At 40.5% G+C, this 17303-nt stretch overlaps 1 protein-coding gene across 1 annotated transcript; it reads left to right on the top strand.

Annotated features, from left to right (window-relative positions):
• Positions 1–6400: 6400 nt before the first annotated feature.
• LOC114583428 (vomeronasal type-2 receptor 26-like) lies at positions 6401–12887 on the top strand. The gene is made up of 4 exons (XM_077918038.1): positions 6401–7237; positions 8337–8564; positions 10727–10853; positions 11986–12887. Exons 1-4 carry the CDS (start codon positions 6401–6403, stop codon positions 12885–12887), a joined length of 2094 nt encoding a protein of 697 aa, XP_077774164.1.
• Positions 12888–17303: the final 4416 nt, after the last annotated feature.

Genomic DNA, 17303 nt, shown 5'->3' with positions numbered 1-17303 from the left:
CAGAAGTTTTTGTGGGGTTTTTTTGGGGTCTTAGGCTATGTGGATTTGCTTGTGGGTATCATTTTCCCTGCATTTTTCATAGCAGGAAATTACCAGAAATTTTTCTTCCCCTCCCTACCTTCTCCTGCATCTCCATAAGTGTCCCACATTTTGGTCAAGGGGCTCTTTCTTTCCTGGGCAAGTCTGGGGAGAACATAGGTAGTTGCAGAGAGAGGAGAGGGAGAGAAACACAGGAATATTGCCTAATACTGAGAGCAGTTGTCTATCTAGAAGGATTGTGCATTGGATTTGGCAGTCCTGAGCCAAGTTGGGTCTATTTGGAAGGAGTTTGGCATCAGTCAAGACGAACTGGAACAGCTATAGATCACTCCTGGTCAACTTAGATGCTCCAGAATTATCTGTGGCTGTCTTGCAGTGAATCAGACAGGAAGTGAACACAGGCATCAGGCTGGAAAATTTTGATGTGGTCTAACCCTAACTGGGCTCTGGATGTGTCTTCCCAGGTAAATGCTTGACTGACTGCTTAATTCTGCTTCCCACCTGATGCCCCACCCCACAGCATCCCTGCCTTCATTATACAGCTATTAAGTAGAGACAGAGATCCTGTATGGTGCTTAATCAAAAACAGCTTCCGCACAAATAAGTTGTTTCCAAAAGAGCACCCTTCAGAATTGAAACACCACCACCCCAGCTCTTAATCCTGAATAGGAAAGAGATGCAAACTCCCCCCCCCCCATTTCCCTCCCAGCCATATGCTTAATTAAAGTTTTTCCCACAAATTAAGCATTAGGTCAGTTCTTGAACTAAATCAGGACTGGATCTGATATAGTGTCAGAGGAGTTTCCTCAGGCCTTGCTGAGTGATCACTGTGTGTGGCTGGCAACTGGCTCAGGAGATGGGAGAGTTGAAATGCTCCCATCAATCCTCTTCACCAGGCAGACTGCATTGGTATTGGATAATTTGTTTGAATTATTCTGATTGCAGATTCTATCATTGTTATATGTCAATAAATATAACATGTTACCAGTGTTTCTTCTCTCGAGTTTTCTTGGGCAAATGACACTGTGTTAATTACCAAGCTGACCATGCCCCCTACATAAACAAATTATTTTAAGAAATGAATGACAATTTCATGGGGACAGCAGTTCTATTAAATCATGGGTCATGTTTTGTGTGGTGCATTTTGAAGCCTCTGTACTTATTCATTTATATTATTTGTAACATCTTGATGATCACCAACCCCCACGGCACCTCAATAGCCAACTGAAGCAGAGCATTTAAAAGTGCTCCAAACTGGAAATCACATGGTCACTCCATGAGAAATTCTAGGTGCAAAAACACACCTCTAACTCATTTTAAAACTGGGACATCAACATTTCTAGAATTTCATACTTGGATTGACAGGGGGCTAGGAAGGGAGAAAGGAAATGACTCACCTTGCCATAGATACTGCTCCAGGCTCAGAGGGCTTTAATACTTGACAAAGCCTTGACAGTTAAAGATCACACCAGACATGAGGCATTTTTCTATAGCTCAAACCTTCCTTACACCAAGGGTTTACAATCTGTGCATCTCCAGATGTTTCAGGACCACAGCTTCCATCAGCTTACAATTGACCATTATTATCAAGGATGATAGAAGCTATAGTCCAGAAACATCTGGATACTGCAACATTGTCTATCACTGCCTTAAACTGATGGGCCACCCTGACAGCCTTCAGAATTACCACTTCTTACCAGAGTAAGAAAGGGATGGCACAGACATCCCCAAGCATGCCACTCTACTTCAAACAACATATATCTGCTCTTTCAAAAGTAGCTAGACTGTATGTTCCCAAGATCCAGTAAGTGTCACAGAGTGTAGGCACCCCTAGCCATAGGAAATTAGACAAGTGAGGAAAGGATGAGGTTGGCTTATCTCTAAAAATTATTTTGCCCAATATGGGGCTTTAACTCATGACTCTGAGAGTATGCTCTACCAACAGAGCTATCCTAGCAGTTTTTAGATGATGCCAGAGAGATTCCCATGCATGCCACATTGCTTCAAACAGTACATATGTGTTGTTTCTAAAGTCTAGACTGCATTAGTCAGGGCCCGTACATTTTGATATGGTTAGTACTCTCTCCTGCATTGTATCCAAGATCTAGTTAGTGGGGTGGATAGCAATGTCTGATCAGTGTCACATAGTTGAGAGAGTGTAGGAGGCCCCAGCAAGGTATTCTAGGAAGAGATGGTGTTTTGTTTGGGTTTGGGGGATTTTTTTAATTATGGTGTACCCTTTTAGACATTACCGATTGATGTGGTCTGCGTTGCTCCCGGGAGGGAAAAAGGAAGTCAAATGACACCGAGGTGGATTCAGAGAAAGAGTTATTTATTTCTGCTCTCCGGAGCAGCAGAAAGGCACTTGCGTGATTAGTTCACAGCAAGAGCACTTAAAGAGCAGTTACACACACCTTATATACCCTTTCTGGTCCCCTTGCCCCCTCCCCAGGAATCCAGCCACGTCAGCTTATACACGTAAGTTGACATCCATGACCATAAACAGATGTTCCTGTTCCGGTACTCTTGACCATAAAAGGGTGTTCCTGTTCCTGTATTCCTTATCTTGGGGTAAGAAGGTCACCAACTCTAAGAGCACTCCTGGCGTCATCCCCGAGCGCGGGGGTATCTTGCAAGCTCTGTGCGTCAGTGTGTCAGGATATTTACAACCCACAAGATAAGATAAGCCCCAGCTCTGCCATTCTGACTCCACTTCGGAACTGACAAGGCCATCCATTAAGCGTCACGGACTGATAAAGGAGAGAGCTTTGTTTATACAGCTGGGTTCCTGTTACACATTTGTTCAAGTGCTCAAGTTAATGGTTTTTAGCTAATGCATCCTTGGAGAAGGAAAAATGGGGATTTGGAGGCCCGTTTCAGACTGACTGCACAGTCAGGTTTTAGATTTGGAAAACCCATTCCTTCAATGGGTGTCCTGCATTAGCAAGCAGATTGGGCAAGATGGCCTTAGAGATCCCTTCCTAACCTTTGATTCTGTGATGTGGCAGACATGTTTACTTCGGCAGTTCTCCTCCTGGTGATGCAACATAGAGTCCAACAACATTGCGAAAGTGATTATTTCCCCTGTAATTATTAAAATTATTATGATCAATTCACCTGGCAAATCTCCAGAAGGCAGAATGGGAAATAAAAAATGAAAACATAAATCTGAAATGATTTAAAGCACCCCAGTGTTCCAAAGACAGCTATGGTAAGGGAGGAGAGGTGAGGCCAGGATCTGTTATTTCACAGAGTTTTGATTTTCATTGTATCAATTAGATCTCAAATCATGATATTTTATATAGCATTTGATCAATTTTTTTGACATTATTGAAGTTAATGAGAAGGTTGATACAGGTCTGCTTAAGTACTGAATTGCCAGAGTTGGCTGCCATCAAATCCATCCTGTTCAAGTCAGACTGATGATAGTAACAATATTGTAGAGAGGCAAAGGAGAGTCCATGTGTAGAAGGATATTTGGGATCAGGATGTTGTTGCTGCTGCTTCTCCTGCTCCTTCCCAATATGGTGCCCAAAGTGCACACTGTTGGTTGCAGCAGAAATAATCCTGTGCATATTCCACATGAGTGGTATGAACAAGGGGACCTTATCATTGGTGGGATAGCATCTCATATCTTTTACATGTACCCCAAGCTTTCCTTCAATATACACCCTTCTCATGTCTTTATTGATCTCCCAGTGTAAGTAAAATGTCCTTAACATTATTTTATTTGTTATTTATACATTGATATCTGGATATCTGACAGAAAAGTACTTTGATTGCTTTGGGAAAAAGTTTTACATTTAAAAAACACAAAAACAAATGGACATTTTCTATAAGAAATATAAGAAATATCCATGCACATACTGTAGGCTATGCCTAAACTATTAATTAGTCATCAGAAAACATTCACCTTCACCAATTCTGGAAAGATAAAGAGAAAGGAGAGTAGGAGAAAGAGAAAGTGAGTAAGATAAGAACTGCTCTCCAACATACAGCCATGCAGTTATCCAGTCATGTTTGCTGATGATTCTAAAATGTTTAGTTATTAAAAAATAAGACAGATTGCAAAGCACTCCAAAATAATCTCTGCATACTGGTTGCATGAGCAGTAAAATGGCAAAGGCAATTCAATTTAAGCAAGTGTGAAGTGAGATTTATTCCAGGCTAAAGAAATTATTAATTTTACTTATATACCTATGGCATCTGAACTAGTGGTGAATGACCAGGAATGAGACCTTGGGTCATAGCAGATAACACAGTGAAAATGTGGACACAGGGTGCAGCTGTGCTAGAATTCCATTCTAGCAAACATCACTTAAGGAACTGCCAATATCATAATGCAGTTAAACTAATCTATGGCGTGACCTACACTTGGTACACTATGTACAGTTCTGGTCAATTCACCTAAGAAGGGATGGTGTAGAGCTGGAAAAAGCTCACCCGAGGCCCTTCTTCATGTGCCTCCTCCACGAGAGGTCTGGAGGGTGGCAACACAACAATGGGGCTTTTTGCTCCCCACTTATGGAATTCTCTCCCCAGGAAGGCTCAGCTGCCACCTTCATTACATATCTTTAAGCACCAGGCAAAAACATTCTCTTCTCCAAGGCCTTGGCTAATTGAACAATCTATGCCGTTTTAAACTGGAGCACTGTATTTAGCTCATACTGTGCTATATATTTCATGTTTTTTATTGTAAACCGCCATATGAACCTCAGATGAAGGGTGATTAATAATAATAATAATAATAATAATAATAATAATAATAATAATAATAATAATAATACATGACTAAACTGGTGGGCTGTACCCTCTCCTTTCAATTCTAGATTTTATGCTCTGTTTAATTCTCCCATAAAACAGTAACTCACTTCGTTTGCAGGGTGATGACAAAGTTGTACCAACACATCCTGGCCTTGGTGTTTGCCATTGATGAGATCAACGAGAATCCCAGGATGTTGCCCAATGTCACTCTGGGGTTCCACATCTATGATAGCTATTATGATTCAAAGATGACCTACCGAACCACTCTGGATCTGCTCTTTAAATCGCGTTACTTTCTCCCCAACTACATATGTAGCATCCAGAAAAGTGTAGTAGGAGTCATTGGGGGATTTGGCTCTGAGACTTCTTTGTGCATGGCAGACATCTTAGGTCTTTACAAGATTCCACAGGTAGAATATGGGAATTAAAATAATAATAATGGAATTTCACACAATAATAAACTCTCCCCCTCTCCTTCCACTAGAAACCTGCTGATTCATGAATATGGACAGGTAAAAAAGGAAGAGTAAAAGAGACTGCAGTATATAAATATATTAGAGAGGTATAACGTGGGTGAGAAGGGCAATGTTCCAAAGAATGTGTGTTTAATGCATATAATGCTAATTGCTTGAAAATTTCCAAGCATTGGTGACAATGGAAAGATGAAATATAGAAACGAGACTTCCTTGGAAGCAAAATCCAGGTTTGGGGCAAGTACTCTTTGATGAGAGAATCCCAGCAGAGATTTAAAACCACAAAACGTGCTGCACAGTAAAGCACAGAAATATAAGCATGTAGACCTTTAAAATATGTCATTGTGAGTTTCAGAATATTCCCCTTTCCCCCCTACATAGAAAAAGACCTCGCATTTGTTAAAATAAAAATGGTTTACTTATAAACTCTCTGAAGAGTTCATAGTAGATGGAGCATCAACTTCTCTCTACAATCACTAAAAGGGTTACAGAACAGAAGAAGAGGATCAGTGGTTTCTATTGCTCCAGCTCCACATGAAAGTTTTGTTGAATCATACGCTTAGCAGTGCCCAAAGCAGTACATTACAATGAGCAAACTACTCCAAATACTTGGAGACAAATGTGATGACTCAATAATATTAAGAATGAATAGCTTCAGAAATTATTGAGCACAAATTGTCTGCATTTTTCTATGTCCCTAAAATGAGTACATTTGAGTATATAGGATTTATTACTACTACTACTACTACTACTACTACTACTATTAGAATGTATATACTGCCATATACCCAGAGGTCTCAGGGCAGTTCACAGAAAAGATCAACATAAAAACCACTATATAGAGAGAGTGGCAGGTGAAATATCTAGCAAGGAATGACTGTTAATAGCTTGCCTCAAATTGTGGGGAATAAAAGCTAAAGCACATTGTGACAATCTTCCCAATAAACAGATACTTATCTGAAAGTAACTGGAATGTTTACAACACTTACAACACTTATATTCAGATAAATGTGTTGGGAGTTCTTGTTTCCACTTGGACAGTTTGGTTTTTCTTTTTTCAGATTTCATATGGTTCATTTGAATCAGTCATGAATGAACAAATCAAATTCCCTTCCTTTTACCGCATGGTCCCCAATGAAGGACTTCAGTATCAAGGAATTATCCAGTTACTTTTGTATTTTGGATGGAAATGGGTCGGGCTCCTCACTCCAGATAATGAAGCTGGAGAACATTTCTTGCAGATCATTGAACCAATGCTTTACAAGAATCGGATCTGTTCAGCATTCACAGAAAAGATTTGGTACCATCTGCATGTCACTGGTAACATGTTCGATACGGTAGATGATGTGGTACGTGGATCAAAGCTCTTCACACGAGCTTTCATAATGAGCAAAGCCAATGCTGTTGTTATATATGGAGGAAGTCAATCTATTGCATGGCTGTTAAATGCTGCAAAGACAATGATGGTAACTCTGTTAATATATCATCCACATATTAAGTTACCTGAAGGAAAAGTGTGGATTACAACAGCTCAAATTGATTTCACATTACATACAGTTCAAAAAAATACTGGTATTAACATACAAATGTTCCATGGTGCTCTATCCTTTGCTATCCACTCCAAGGAGACTCACAGCTTCCAAGACTTTATTCAGCATGTAAATCCTTATTGGGAAGATGGTGATGGTTTTATCAAAGATTTATGGGAACAAGCATTTGGTTGTTCACTTTCAAACTCCACTGCGTCAAAATACTTTTATGTCACATGTACTGGAGAGGAGATGCTGGAGAGCCTTCCTGCATCATTTTTTGAAATGAGCATGACCGGCCACAGCTACAGCATCTACAATGCTGTCTATGCTTTGGCACATGCCTTACAGATCATGTTTCCGGCTGGAGCCAACCACAAAGGAACAGAGAGTAGAGAAAGACTCTCTCATCAGAATTTGAAACCTTGGCAGGTAGGGTTTCCTGTTACAAAGTGTACAGTTTACAAAATATTCTGTGTTGTGCACTGCCTTGATATATTATATAAATTGGCAATGCACTATAAGTAAAGAAAGAAACCTTGATAACTAAAAATAATTTTGTTATATCAGAGATTGGAATTAGAAAAGTTCTTATAATAATAAAAAGACTTTAGATTACATAGGCATTCCTCTTACCTACGGTTAACAGCACAGATTAGCCAAGTGGAGTGCAAATCAAACTGCCTGAAATGACCCTTGTAGCTTTCTGAAGTTTCTCAAAATCTGGTGGAGAGTCCATGAAAATTTCTGGTTTCCTTGGTAATTCCAGCACACATGATACAGAGATCTAGCAAAATTCAGAGATTCCAGAAATGAAGGAAATGAAAGCCACACACACCCTCCAATTAACAACAACAACAAAACACAACATCTGGCTGGGTTTCCCTAACCACTCTGGGTGGCTCACAGCATATATCAAAACATACTAGAACATAAAACATTAATAATTTTCCAATACAGGGCTGCCTTCAGATGTCTTCTAAAAGTCAGTTAGCTGTTTATTTTCTTGATATCTGAAGGCAGGGTGTTCCACAGGAAGGGCACCACTACCAAGAAGTCCCTCTGCCTAGTTCCCTGTAACTTCACTTCTCGCAGTGAGGGAACCAGCAGAAGACCCTTGAAGGAGGAACAATGGGGGTGGAGATGCTCCTTCAGGTATAATGGGCCGTGGCCATTTAGGGCTTTAAAGGTCAGCACCAACACTTTGAATTGTGCTCGGAAATGCACTGGGAGCCAATAAAGATCCTTTAGGACCGGTGTTATATGGTCCCAGCAGCCACTCCCAGTCACCAGTCTAGCTGCCGCATTCTGGATTAATTGTAGTTTCCGAGTCATCTTCAAAGGCAGCACCACATGCAATAGTCCAAGCATGAGATAACCTGTGCCTCCATGGATAGCTGTCAGTCCAAAATGACCCCCAGACTGCACACCTGGTCCTTTAGAGGCACAGTTACTGCATTCAAGACCAGAGAGTCCCCCACACCTGCCCATTCCCTGACTTTGTAGACCTTGTGGTTCTCTTTTCACATAGGTCCAATCATTCCTGCAGAGAATCTCGTTCAACAACAGTGCTGGTGATGAAATCACATTAAATGAATATGGAGAGTTAGCAGCTGGCTTTGATATTACAAACTTGGTCACTTTCCGAAATGGATCATATGTCAGGGTCAAAGTGGGGAGGCTGGATCCTCAGGCCCCTCCTGGCAAAGAGCTCACCATTAATGCAGACAGAATCAAATGGCATAGTGGCTTCACTCAGGTGAGAAAATAACTGCACAGGCTCTCAGATGGCAACATTCATAGTTTTCCATAAAGATGGGGTGTAAGGGAGGGAAGAAAGCAGGTCTTCACTTAATGCATAATTAAGTTTGCTATACACTGGAGGAGAAAAGAAAGTTTTCAAAAATAAGATGAAAATTTTATCTACGTTGAAAATTCAACATAGATAATGAATGAACTTGAGGCTCATGGGATTGAGGACTGGGGAAACATCACCTAGTAGAACAAGGAACAGCTGGATATTACCCTGGAATACAGCTATATACCATCCTGGAGTGAACACTTTGAATATTTTGATTAACTTTTTAATATATAATTGACAGACAGAGAATTGGAAGTAATATTTATTTAATTTCTATGTCTCTCTTTTCTATTTTTAAAAAAATCTTTTTCCCCCGTTCAGCCTTTTCTCTTTTCCTTTTTTGGTTAATCTACAGTGGTACCTTGGGTTAAGAGCTTAATTCATTCCGGAGGTCCGTTCTTAACCTGAAACTGTTCTTAACCTGAAGCACCACTTTAGCTAATTGGGCCTCCCGCTGCTGCCGCGCTGCCGGAGCACGATTTCTGTTCTCATCCTGAAGCAAAGTTCTTAACACGAGGTACTATTTCTGGCTTAGCAGAGTCTGTAACCTGAAGCGTATGTAACCTGAGCTACCACTATACTTTGCATTTGCTTGTGGGTTGTGTTTTGTTTGTTTGTTTGTTTTTGTTGTTTTGGATGTTCTCTACTCTGGTACACCCAGGAAGGAGATAGATGCAGGTGAAATACATTGTATGAGAGGCACGGGATGGAAGATCTGCCAAGGTGGGAGCCTGGGAGAAAAAAAGGAAGCTCCTAGGTTACAGCTGGAAAGGTCCACCCCCTTTTATGAGAGACAAGGGTTAAGATCTACATTTGGGAGAGGGCTTTATATCCCCCTCCTCTTTCTCTTCCTCTTCCTCTTTCTATTTCTCTTTCTCTTTCTCTTTTCTTTCTCTCCCCCCCCCCTTTTCCTTTATGTAGATTGCTTTTTTATTGTATTCTACAGTGGTACCTCGCAAGACGAATGCCTCGCAAGACGGAAAACTCGCAAGACGAAAGGGTTTTTTTTTTTTGTTTTTTTAGCTGCTTCGCAAGACGATTTTCCCTATGGGCTTGCTTCACAAGACGGAAACGTCTTGCAAGTTTGTTTCCTTTTTCTTAACACCGTTAATACAGTTGCGACTTGACTTCAAGGAGCAACTCATAGCACGCGGTGTGGTAGCCTTTTTTGAGGTTTTTGAAGACTTTGGTGATTTTTGAAGCTTTTCCAAAACTTTTCCGACACCGTGCTTCGCAAGACGAAAAAAATCGCAAGACGACAAAACTCGCGGAACGAATTAATTTCGTCTTGCGAGGCACCACTGTATGTAGAAAGGTGTTTTGTTTTTTTAATGCAAATCCCACCATCTAGAGTCACATCAAAATAGCACCTAGTGAAATTCATGAATCAAATGGCAGTAATCCCATAGTCACACCTGCTAAACTTGCTTGCTATTGGGCAGAACAAATTCAAATTTTGTGGTCTTTTCACAACTTCCCACATGGCCATCAGTCATACTGCTGCCGTCAGCTGACCACTTGCTGAGGGATATCCACCACCCCAGATTTTCTGCAGCCATGCCAGGCCACAACCACTGCTATCAGATGAATATAGTAAGTGGACTTTTTAAATAATAATAATAATAATAATAATAATAATAAATTATTTATATCCCGCTCTCCCCAGCCGAAGCTGGGCTCAGGGTGGCTAACAACAGTGAAAATAACACAGTTTACATAAAATCATAATCCATTAATTGAAATACATTCTAAAACCAATTCATTCTAAAATCAATTCAGAGTCGAATTAATGGCAACCATTGGGCTAGAGTTCTATGAGGCTTACAGAAGGCCTGGTGGAACAACTCTGTTTTTTAGGCCCTGTGGAAAGATGTCAAGTCCCGCAGGGCCCTAGTCTCTTGTGACAGAGCATCCCACCAGACTCCACTTCATGAGTCACCTGTGTACATATGGATTATATATTCCACAATATTGGCCCTCCTATTTACTGATAGATCACCTTATGTTATATGAATTTAAACATTTTCTTAATATTAACCTTATCCCATATCTTCGGATAGGAACCACCACTTTCAATATGTAATGCCAATTGCCGTCCTGGTTATGGGAAGAAAAAGAAGGAGGGGGAGAAGTTTTGCTGTTATGATTGTGATCCATGTCCACATGAGACGTTCTCAAATGACAAGGGTGAGAGATGCCGTGTTAGCATATACTATACAATTCATGTTAGTATATTCTGGGCAGATCCATGCCCACATGAGATGTTCTCAAATGAGAAATGTGGGAGGTAGCATGTAAATATATACAAAACAATACAATTTATTTTAGTAAGCACTGCACTCCTTGACAATTTTGTTGAGTTTAATTTCTGGAGGAGGGAAGTCTTAAATTATGGCTTGATGTGTTGTCCTTATTGTTTATAGATAACATCAATATAATCCTTCTAGAACACATTCTTCAAGATTGTATCTTCACTTTTTTAAAAAGAATATATTTTAGAAAGGTGGGTGATGAATTTACCACCAACATTGACTAATTTACAGTGGAATAAAAGTGGTGGCCCCTTCTCTAGAAACAAGGCTTTTGGGGGAGACTATAAAAGTCCTGTCAAAAACACCTTTCTGTGGCCAATATTTCAGCAACAATATTTCTCTTGTTTAACTATGCAATATCTGTGGTCCTGAGAAAAACAGAAAAGCACCACTAAAAGCATACAGCTTATCCACATTTGTTACATGAGTTGATTTTGTAAGCATCTAGGGCAAAAGCATTCATGACTAACTGCCTAAATTCAATAAAATGTGCAGAGCTTGACTCACTCTTTAGCCAAAACAGCACCCAGCAGAATTTGATTATAGTGTTTAAATTTAGTGCTTACAATGCAATTCACTCCCCTCTCGGAGTGAATAGTCAACAACCATTAGTCAGTTAAATGCTTTACATGCAGTAATCACAAATCTCAGGCATCAATCAGTGCTACAGCAGAAGCAAATACAGGCAAGGTATTCTTTGTTACAAAATAGAATCCATATCTTCAAGCACTGAAACTGGGCTAAGGAGCTCCAGCGTGATGCATGTGGTCAGTTGCATGGTTCAAACAGAAGAGAGAGAGAGAGGATCAGAAAACAAACCATACTTCCTCACTTCTTGGAGAAGTGATATCACGGAGACCTTTCTATAAATTTACAGCTCTGTAGTTCCCTTACTTACTAGCAATAATGTACAGTTGTTTGGCTGCATAAAATCTCCCGTACTTCAGATAACAACATTCTTTAGCATAATCATGGTTCTTTAAAATGATTGTACATTGTATTTTCAGAGATTGAAATATGTGCCAGATGCCCTGCAGGTCAGTATCCAAATGAAGGCCAGGATCAATGCATTCCAAAGACAGCAAACTTCCTGGGCTTTGATGAAACATTGGCCATCGTTTCAACTTTCTGTGCACTTTTATTCTCTCTGATCACAATTCTTGTGCTTGGCATCTTCGTTAAGCACAGGGACACTGCCATAGTCAAAGCCAACAATAGAACCCTAACCTATATTCTTCTACTCTGCCTCCTCTTGTGTTTCCTCTGCACTTTGATGTTCATTGGAAAACCAAGGTGGGTGACCTGTCTTCCCCGACAAACAAGTTTTGGCATCATTTTCTCTGTGGCCCTCTCCAGCATCTTGGCCAAAACCGTATCGGTGGTTTTGGCATTCATGGCTACCAAGCCAGGGTCCAGGATCAGGAGATGGGTAGGCAAAAAGCTGGCTTACACCATTGTCCTCTCTGGCTCCATTGTTCAAGTAGGAATCTGTGTCTTATGGCTGGCAACCTCTCCCCCATTCCCAGATTTGGACATGCACTCAATGAATGAAGAAATTATAATATTATGTAACGAAGGGTCAGTCTTGATGTTCTACTGTGTTTTGGGCTACATGGGCTTCCTGGCCATTATCAGCTTCACTGTGGCCTTCTTAGCCAGGAAGTTGCCTGACAGTTTCAATGAAGCCAAGTTCATCACCTTCAGCATGCTGGTTTTCTGCAGTGTTTGGCTCTCCTTTATTCCAACGTACCTGAGCACCAAAGGAAAATACATGGTGGCTGTGGAGATTTTCTCCATCTTGGCTTCCAGTGCTGGGCTGCTGGCTTGCCTCTTTTTCCCTAAATGCTACATTATTGTGATGAGGCCTGAGCTGAATAACAGAGAACAGCTGATACGGAGCAAAGCATAAATGACAGAAGAGATTGTAATTTATGTTGGGAGTTAGGCTCTGTAATCTTTCTGGCTAGTGTCAGATGTGGTGGTCAAAATAACAGAAGAGCTTATCTTATCATTTATGTTCATGGGATCCAGCATAGTTACATATGATATGGAAATGAATTGGGTTACTCTAATCCCTTACTCTAATTTTCTGGCATCCACTTTCCCAATAGGTTCTGAAACTCCTGAGCAGATGTTGGGGTGCGTTGGAAACTGCAGATAGAGAAAAGGGGAAAGGGAACAGTGTAAGCTGCCTTATGTTGAGTGAGAGCATTGCTCAATATATCCGAGCCATGCACAAGACTCAACCAAGTCTCCGTCCAAATTATGGAAGAATTTGGGCAGTTTGGGTTGTATGATCTGTGGCTGTTGGAAAGGAATATCAGGCAAGAAGTGGAGGCAGGCACTAGCCTGGGAAAATTGTGTGTAGTCTGAGACCTATCTGCTCCTCAGGTATGTCTTCCCCAGAGAATGTAAAAGCCTTGTGCCATCTAAGATGTTACTGAGCTAGGACCCTCCCTTTCTCTGCTCATCTCATCATTTTTTGATTTTTGCATAATTATTATTTCTTTGAAACTTTTCCTACCATTGGGTAAAAATACAAAAGAGGGTCAGCTATAATTTGAACTAATGGGAACCTAAACAGAACTCTACTATTTGCCAAAAAGTTGAGAAATAAGGGATATCTAAGTAGGACTGTGAGGCAGAGTCGGTTTCCTTTAAAGAACAAATCTAGTCACTGTTAAGTGGGAAGGGTTTTATTTGTTTGTTCTTTGCTCTAACTATTCCACTGTTTCAAAATAAAATTCTTTCTTGAAAGATCTCTTCACAGGCAATGTTTCTATACCTGCCTTACACACACACACACACACACACACACACACACACACACACACAAAATCTTAAAACTTCAAGGATAAACTGGGACTTCTACGCTTCTGTAATCTTATACCTGCATTGAGATTGGGCTGGGAAGGGAGTCAGGAAGTGACTCACCTTCCCATGAACACTGCTTCAGGCTCAGAGGGCTCAAATACTTGACAAAGCCCTGACAGTGCAGCATGACACCAGACACAAGGCATTTTTTCAACAGCCCAAACCTTCCTTACACCAAGGGTACCCAATCTGTTGCCCTCCTAATGTTGCTGGACTACATCTCACATCAGCTTACAATTGGCTATTATTATCATGGATGATGAAAGCTGTAATCCATCTGGAGGGAAAAATACTGCCTATCACTGCCTGACAGTGATAGACCACCTAGTCTTTGGAATTACTACTTCTTACTAGTGTAAAAGACGGATGGCACAGTTGTTCCCAAGCATACCACTCTGCTTCAAACAGTAGATATGCGTTCTTTCAAATGTATCAGGACAGTAATATCCAGGGTCTCTATATCCTGATATGGTTTGGACCCTTTCCATCATTGTTTCCAAGATCCAGCAACGGGGAATAAATGTTACAGATGTCAGAGAGTGTGTGGGCCAATAACAGTAGGAAATGAGACAAATTTTATTTTTGTTTGTAGTTATGGATGTCCTGCATTAGCAAGAAGACTGGACTTGATGACCTTAGACATCTCTGATTCTGTGATGTGACCGATATGTTTACTTCGGAAATCTTCCCATTCCTGATGCAACATAGAGTCCAAAGACATAGCACAAAAGGTTATCTGCCCTGTAATTATTAAAATTACTATAATCAAATCACCTGGCAAAGCACCAGAAGGCATAATGAAAAATAAAGAATCAAAAACTAATTCTGAAAAGATGAAAAGCACCCCAGTGTTCCATTGACAGCTATGGTAAGGGAGGAGAGAGGAGGCCAGGCTCTGTTATTTCAGTCAGTTTCCCTCTTTCATTGTATAGGTCAAGTTTCAAATCACTCTAGATTATTTAGCATTCAATTCCTTTTTTTGGTAACAGTGAAAGTGGATTCCTGACCCTTTAATTGGCAACAGAATTGCCAAAGTCGGCTGTCACCAAATACATCCTGTTCAAGTCAGGCTGGTGATAGTAACAATATTGTAGAGAGTAGAAGGGTAGAAGGATATTTGTGATCAGGATGTTGTTGCTGCTGCTTCTCCTACTGCTTCCCAATATGGTTCCCCAAGTGCACACTGTTGTTTGCAGCAGAAATAACCCTGTGCATATTCCCCATGAGTGGTATGAACAAGGGGACCTTATCATTGGTGGGATAGTGTCTCATATCCATTACGTATTCCCCAGCATTTCCTTCCATCAACACCCATCACACGACTTTATTGACAATCCAGTGTAAGTAAATGGACCTTAAGATTATTTCTTTTATTCCTTAGACATTTATATCCACCTAGAAAGTACTTTTGCTTTGGAAAAAATGCTATGAAAAAATATTTTTAATTTATTTTTAAAAAAGTCATAAGAATTTATAAGAATATTTTATTTTTGGTTCAGAGAAAGAGGAGACACACCATAATCTGCTTCAAGTTGGACAGTATGTGTCTATTATCCAGTGAAGCATAGAAAACTCACTGAACTTCCCCAGTCAAAGAGGCAGAATTAGGGTTGTGCGAGCAGTGTACACACATCAGATACAGAGCCATGGGAGCACTGCCTCAAAGCCGGGTAAGCCAGGCACTGGGCTTGAGTAGAGAACCATGAGTATCTGACTAGGTTCTGGACTCCTCCTGCCTCCTTCACAAAGCCTAGTTAGCAATTTTTCAGCTTTGAGAATTAGATGGAAGGATTCTAGGACCCTGCCAGAGCCTTGTGATTCCTTCCTAAGGGAAGGCAATGCAAGGTCTACGTGGGTGCAAATTTTCAGCCTTGCAATAGGTGTCATAGTACCCAAGTCTGCCACTGCCAGTCAATCCTATAAAGCTCCATTTAAAAAGCCAAGACAGGCAAGGGTCAAGGGGTCAGTTTGACAACTTCATTTCTTCAAGCACATTCACTACATCCTCTGGCCACAATAATCAAAACTGTTCCAGCAAAAATGGAACAGAGAGTGCACTGCATACCATTTGACAAGATCCAATTGTATCATGCAATTCTGTCTGAAACTGATTCCATCTCTAAAGTATTTCCAAAGACATAGCAGCAGGCTGCTAACTTTATTAGAGAAATGCTGTCTTGGCCAGATGACAAAAGAATATTCAAGCTCTTCCAGATAGCTGGTTGTGGACGCAGTGCTGGTAAAGATGAAGATATGAAACTTCAACTGTGTTTGAGCTGGTGCAGTTTCAGATCACCATCACTTGCTCTCTAGCCATTGATCCTCCTGCCCACAGTAATACATCATGGCAACCTTTGGGTTCAAATCTCCATTTTCTGGGTCACCTACAACTTAGGCACTTTTGTGGGAGACAAGGGGAGAGAGGAGAACTATGAAGCCCAGCTTGAGCTGCATTAGTGAAGGATGGTTCAAAATGGAAGGCATGTCTAAAGTACATTGCAAACATTCAGGGATACATTTTAAATACGCTTAGTAATAATGGGAGGAGAGCCCTTTTACTATCATCACTGCTAGCTCATCACTGGGCATTCTTCATATTCAAAATGGCAGCTGCCAATTCCTTTGTTTAATATCATACCATTTCTATTGCTAGGGACAGCTATGTACTGACAAAGGGATATCGAACTGATTTCAATAACTGTAGCATAGCCATGTGGCACAGTTCTTGTTTCTAGTGATAAAGAGCAACATGGTTAAAAAACCTGAAGCTTCATAAGTGAAGATCTCTTCTCAACCTATGTGTTCAGACAACTAAAAAATCTAACTTGGATGGAGGAGACATCCAAACATTAACTCTAAACACACAAAGCAATTTCAATATTTACATGAATATTTAACAGAGGCAGTTTAATCTCTGACATCTCGATGTTGTGCACTGCTTTATTCCCCATAAAATAGTAACACACTTTATTTGTAGGGTGATTAGAAAGTTCTACCAACACATCCTCGCCTTGGTGTTTGCTGTTGATGAGATCAATGGGAATCCCAAGATCTTGCCCAATGCCACGCTTGGATTCCACATCTATGATAGCTGTTCTGATTCAAGGATGACCTACCAAAACACTCTGGATCTTCTCTTTAAATCACATCACTTTGTCCCCAACTACATATGCGGAAATCAGAAAAAAATAGTAGGAGTCATTGGGGGACTTAGCTCTGACACCTCCTCATCCATGGCAGATGTCTTAGGTCTTTACAAAATTCCACAGGTACATAATATAGATATGTCATTCTGTAGTTCACTCTACACTCCTTCAACTAGGAAGCTGTTGATTCATAAGCATCAAGTCAAAAAAGGAAAATGGTTGCCATATATCGATATATTTGAGGACGTTAGTATGTGCATAAACCAACTTTTATGAGAGAGCCGTGTTCCCAAAGATGTGTTTAA

This window comes from Podarcis muralis, chromosome 13 (assembly GCF_964188315.1).
Source record: "Podarcis muralis chromosome 13, rPodMur119.hap1.1, whole genome shotgun sequence".
Lineage (NCBI taxonomy): Eukaryota > Metazoa > Chordata > Lepidosauria > Squamata > Lacertidae > Podarcis > Podarcis muralis.
Note: the sequence above shows the minus strand (reverse complement) of the source record. Positions and strands in the feature narration are given on the sequence as shown.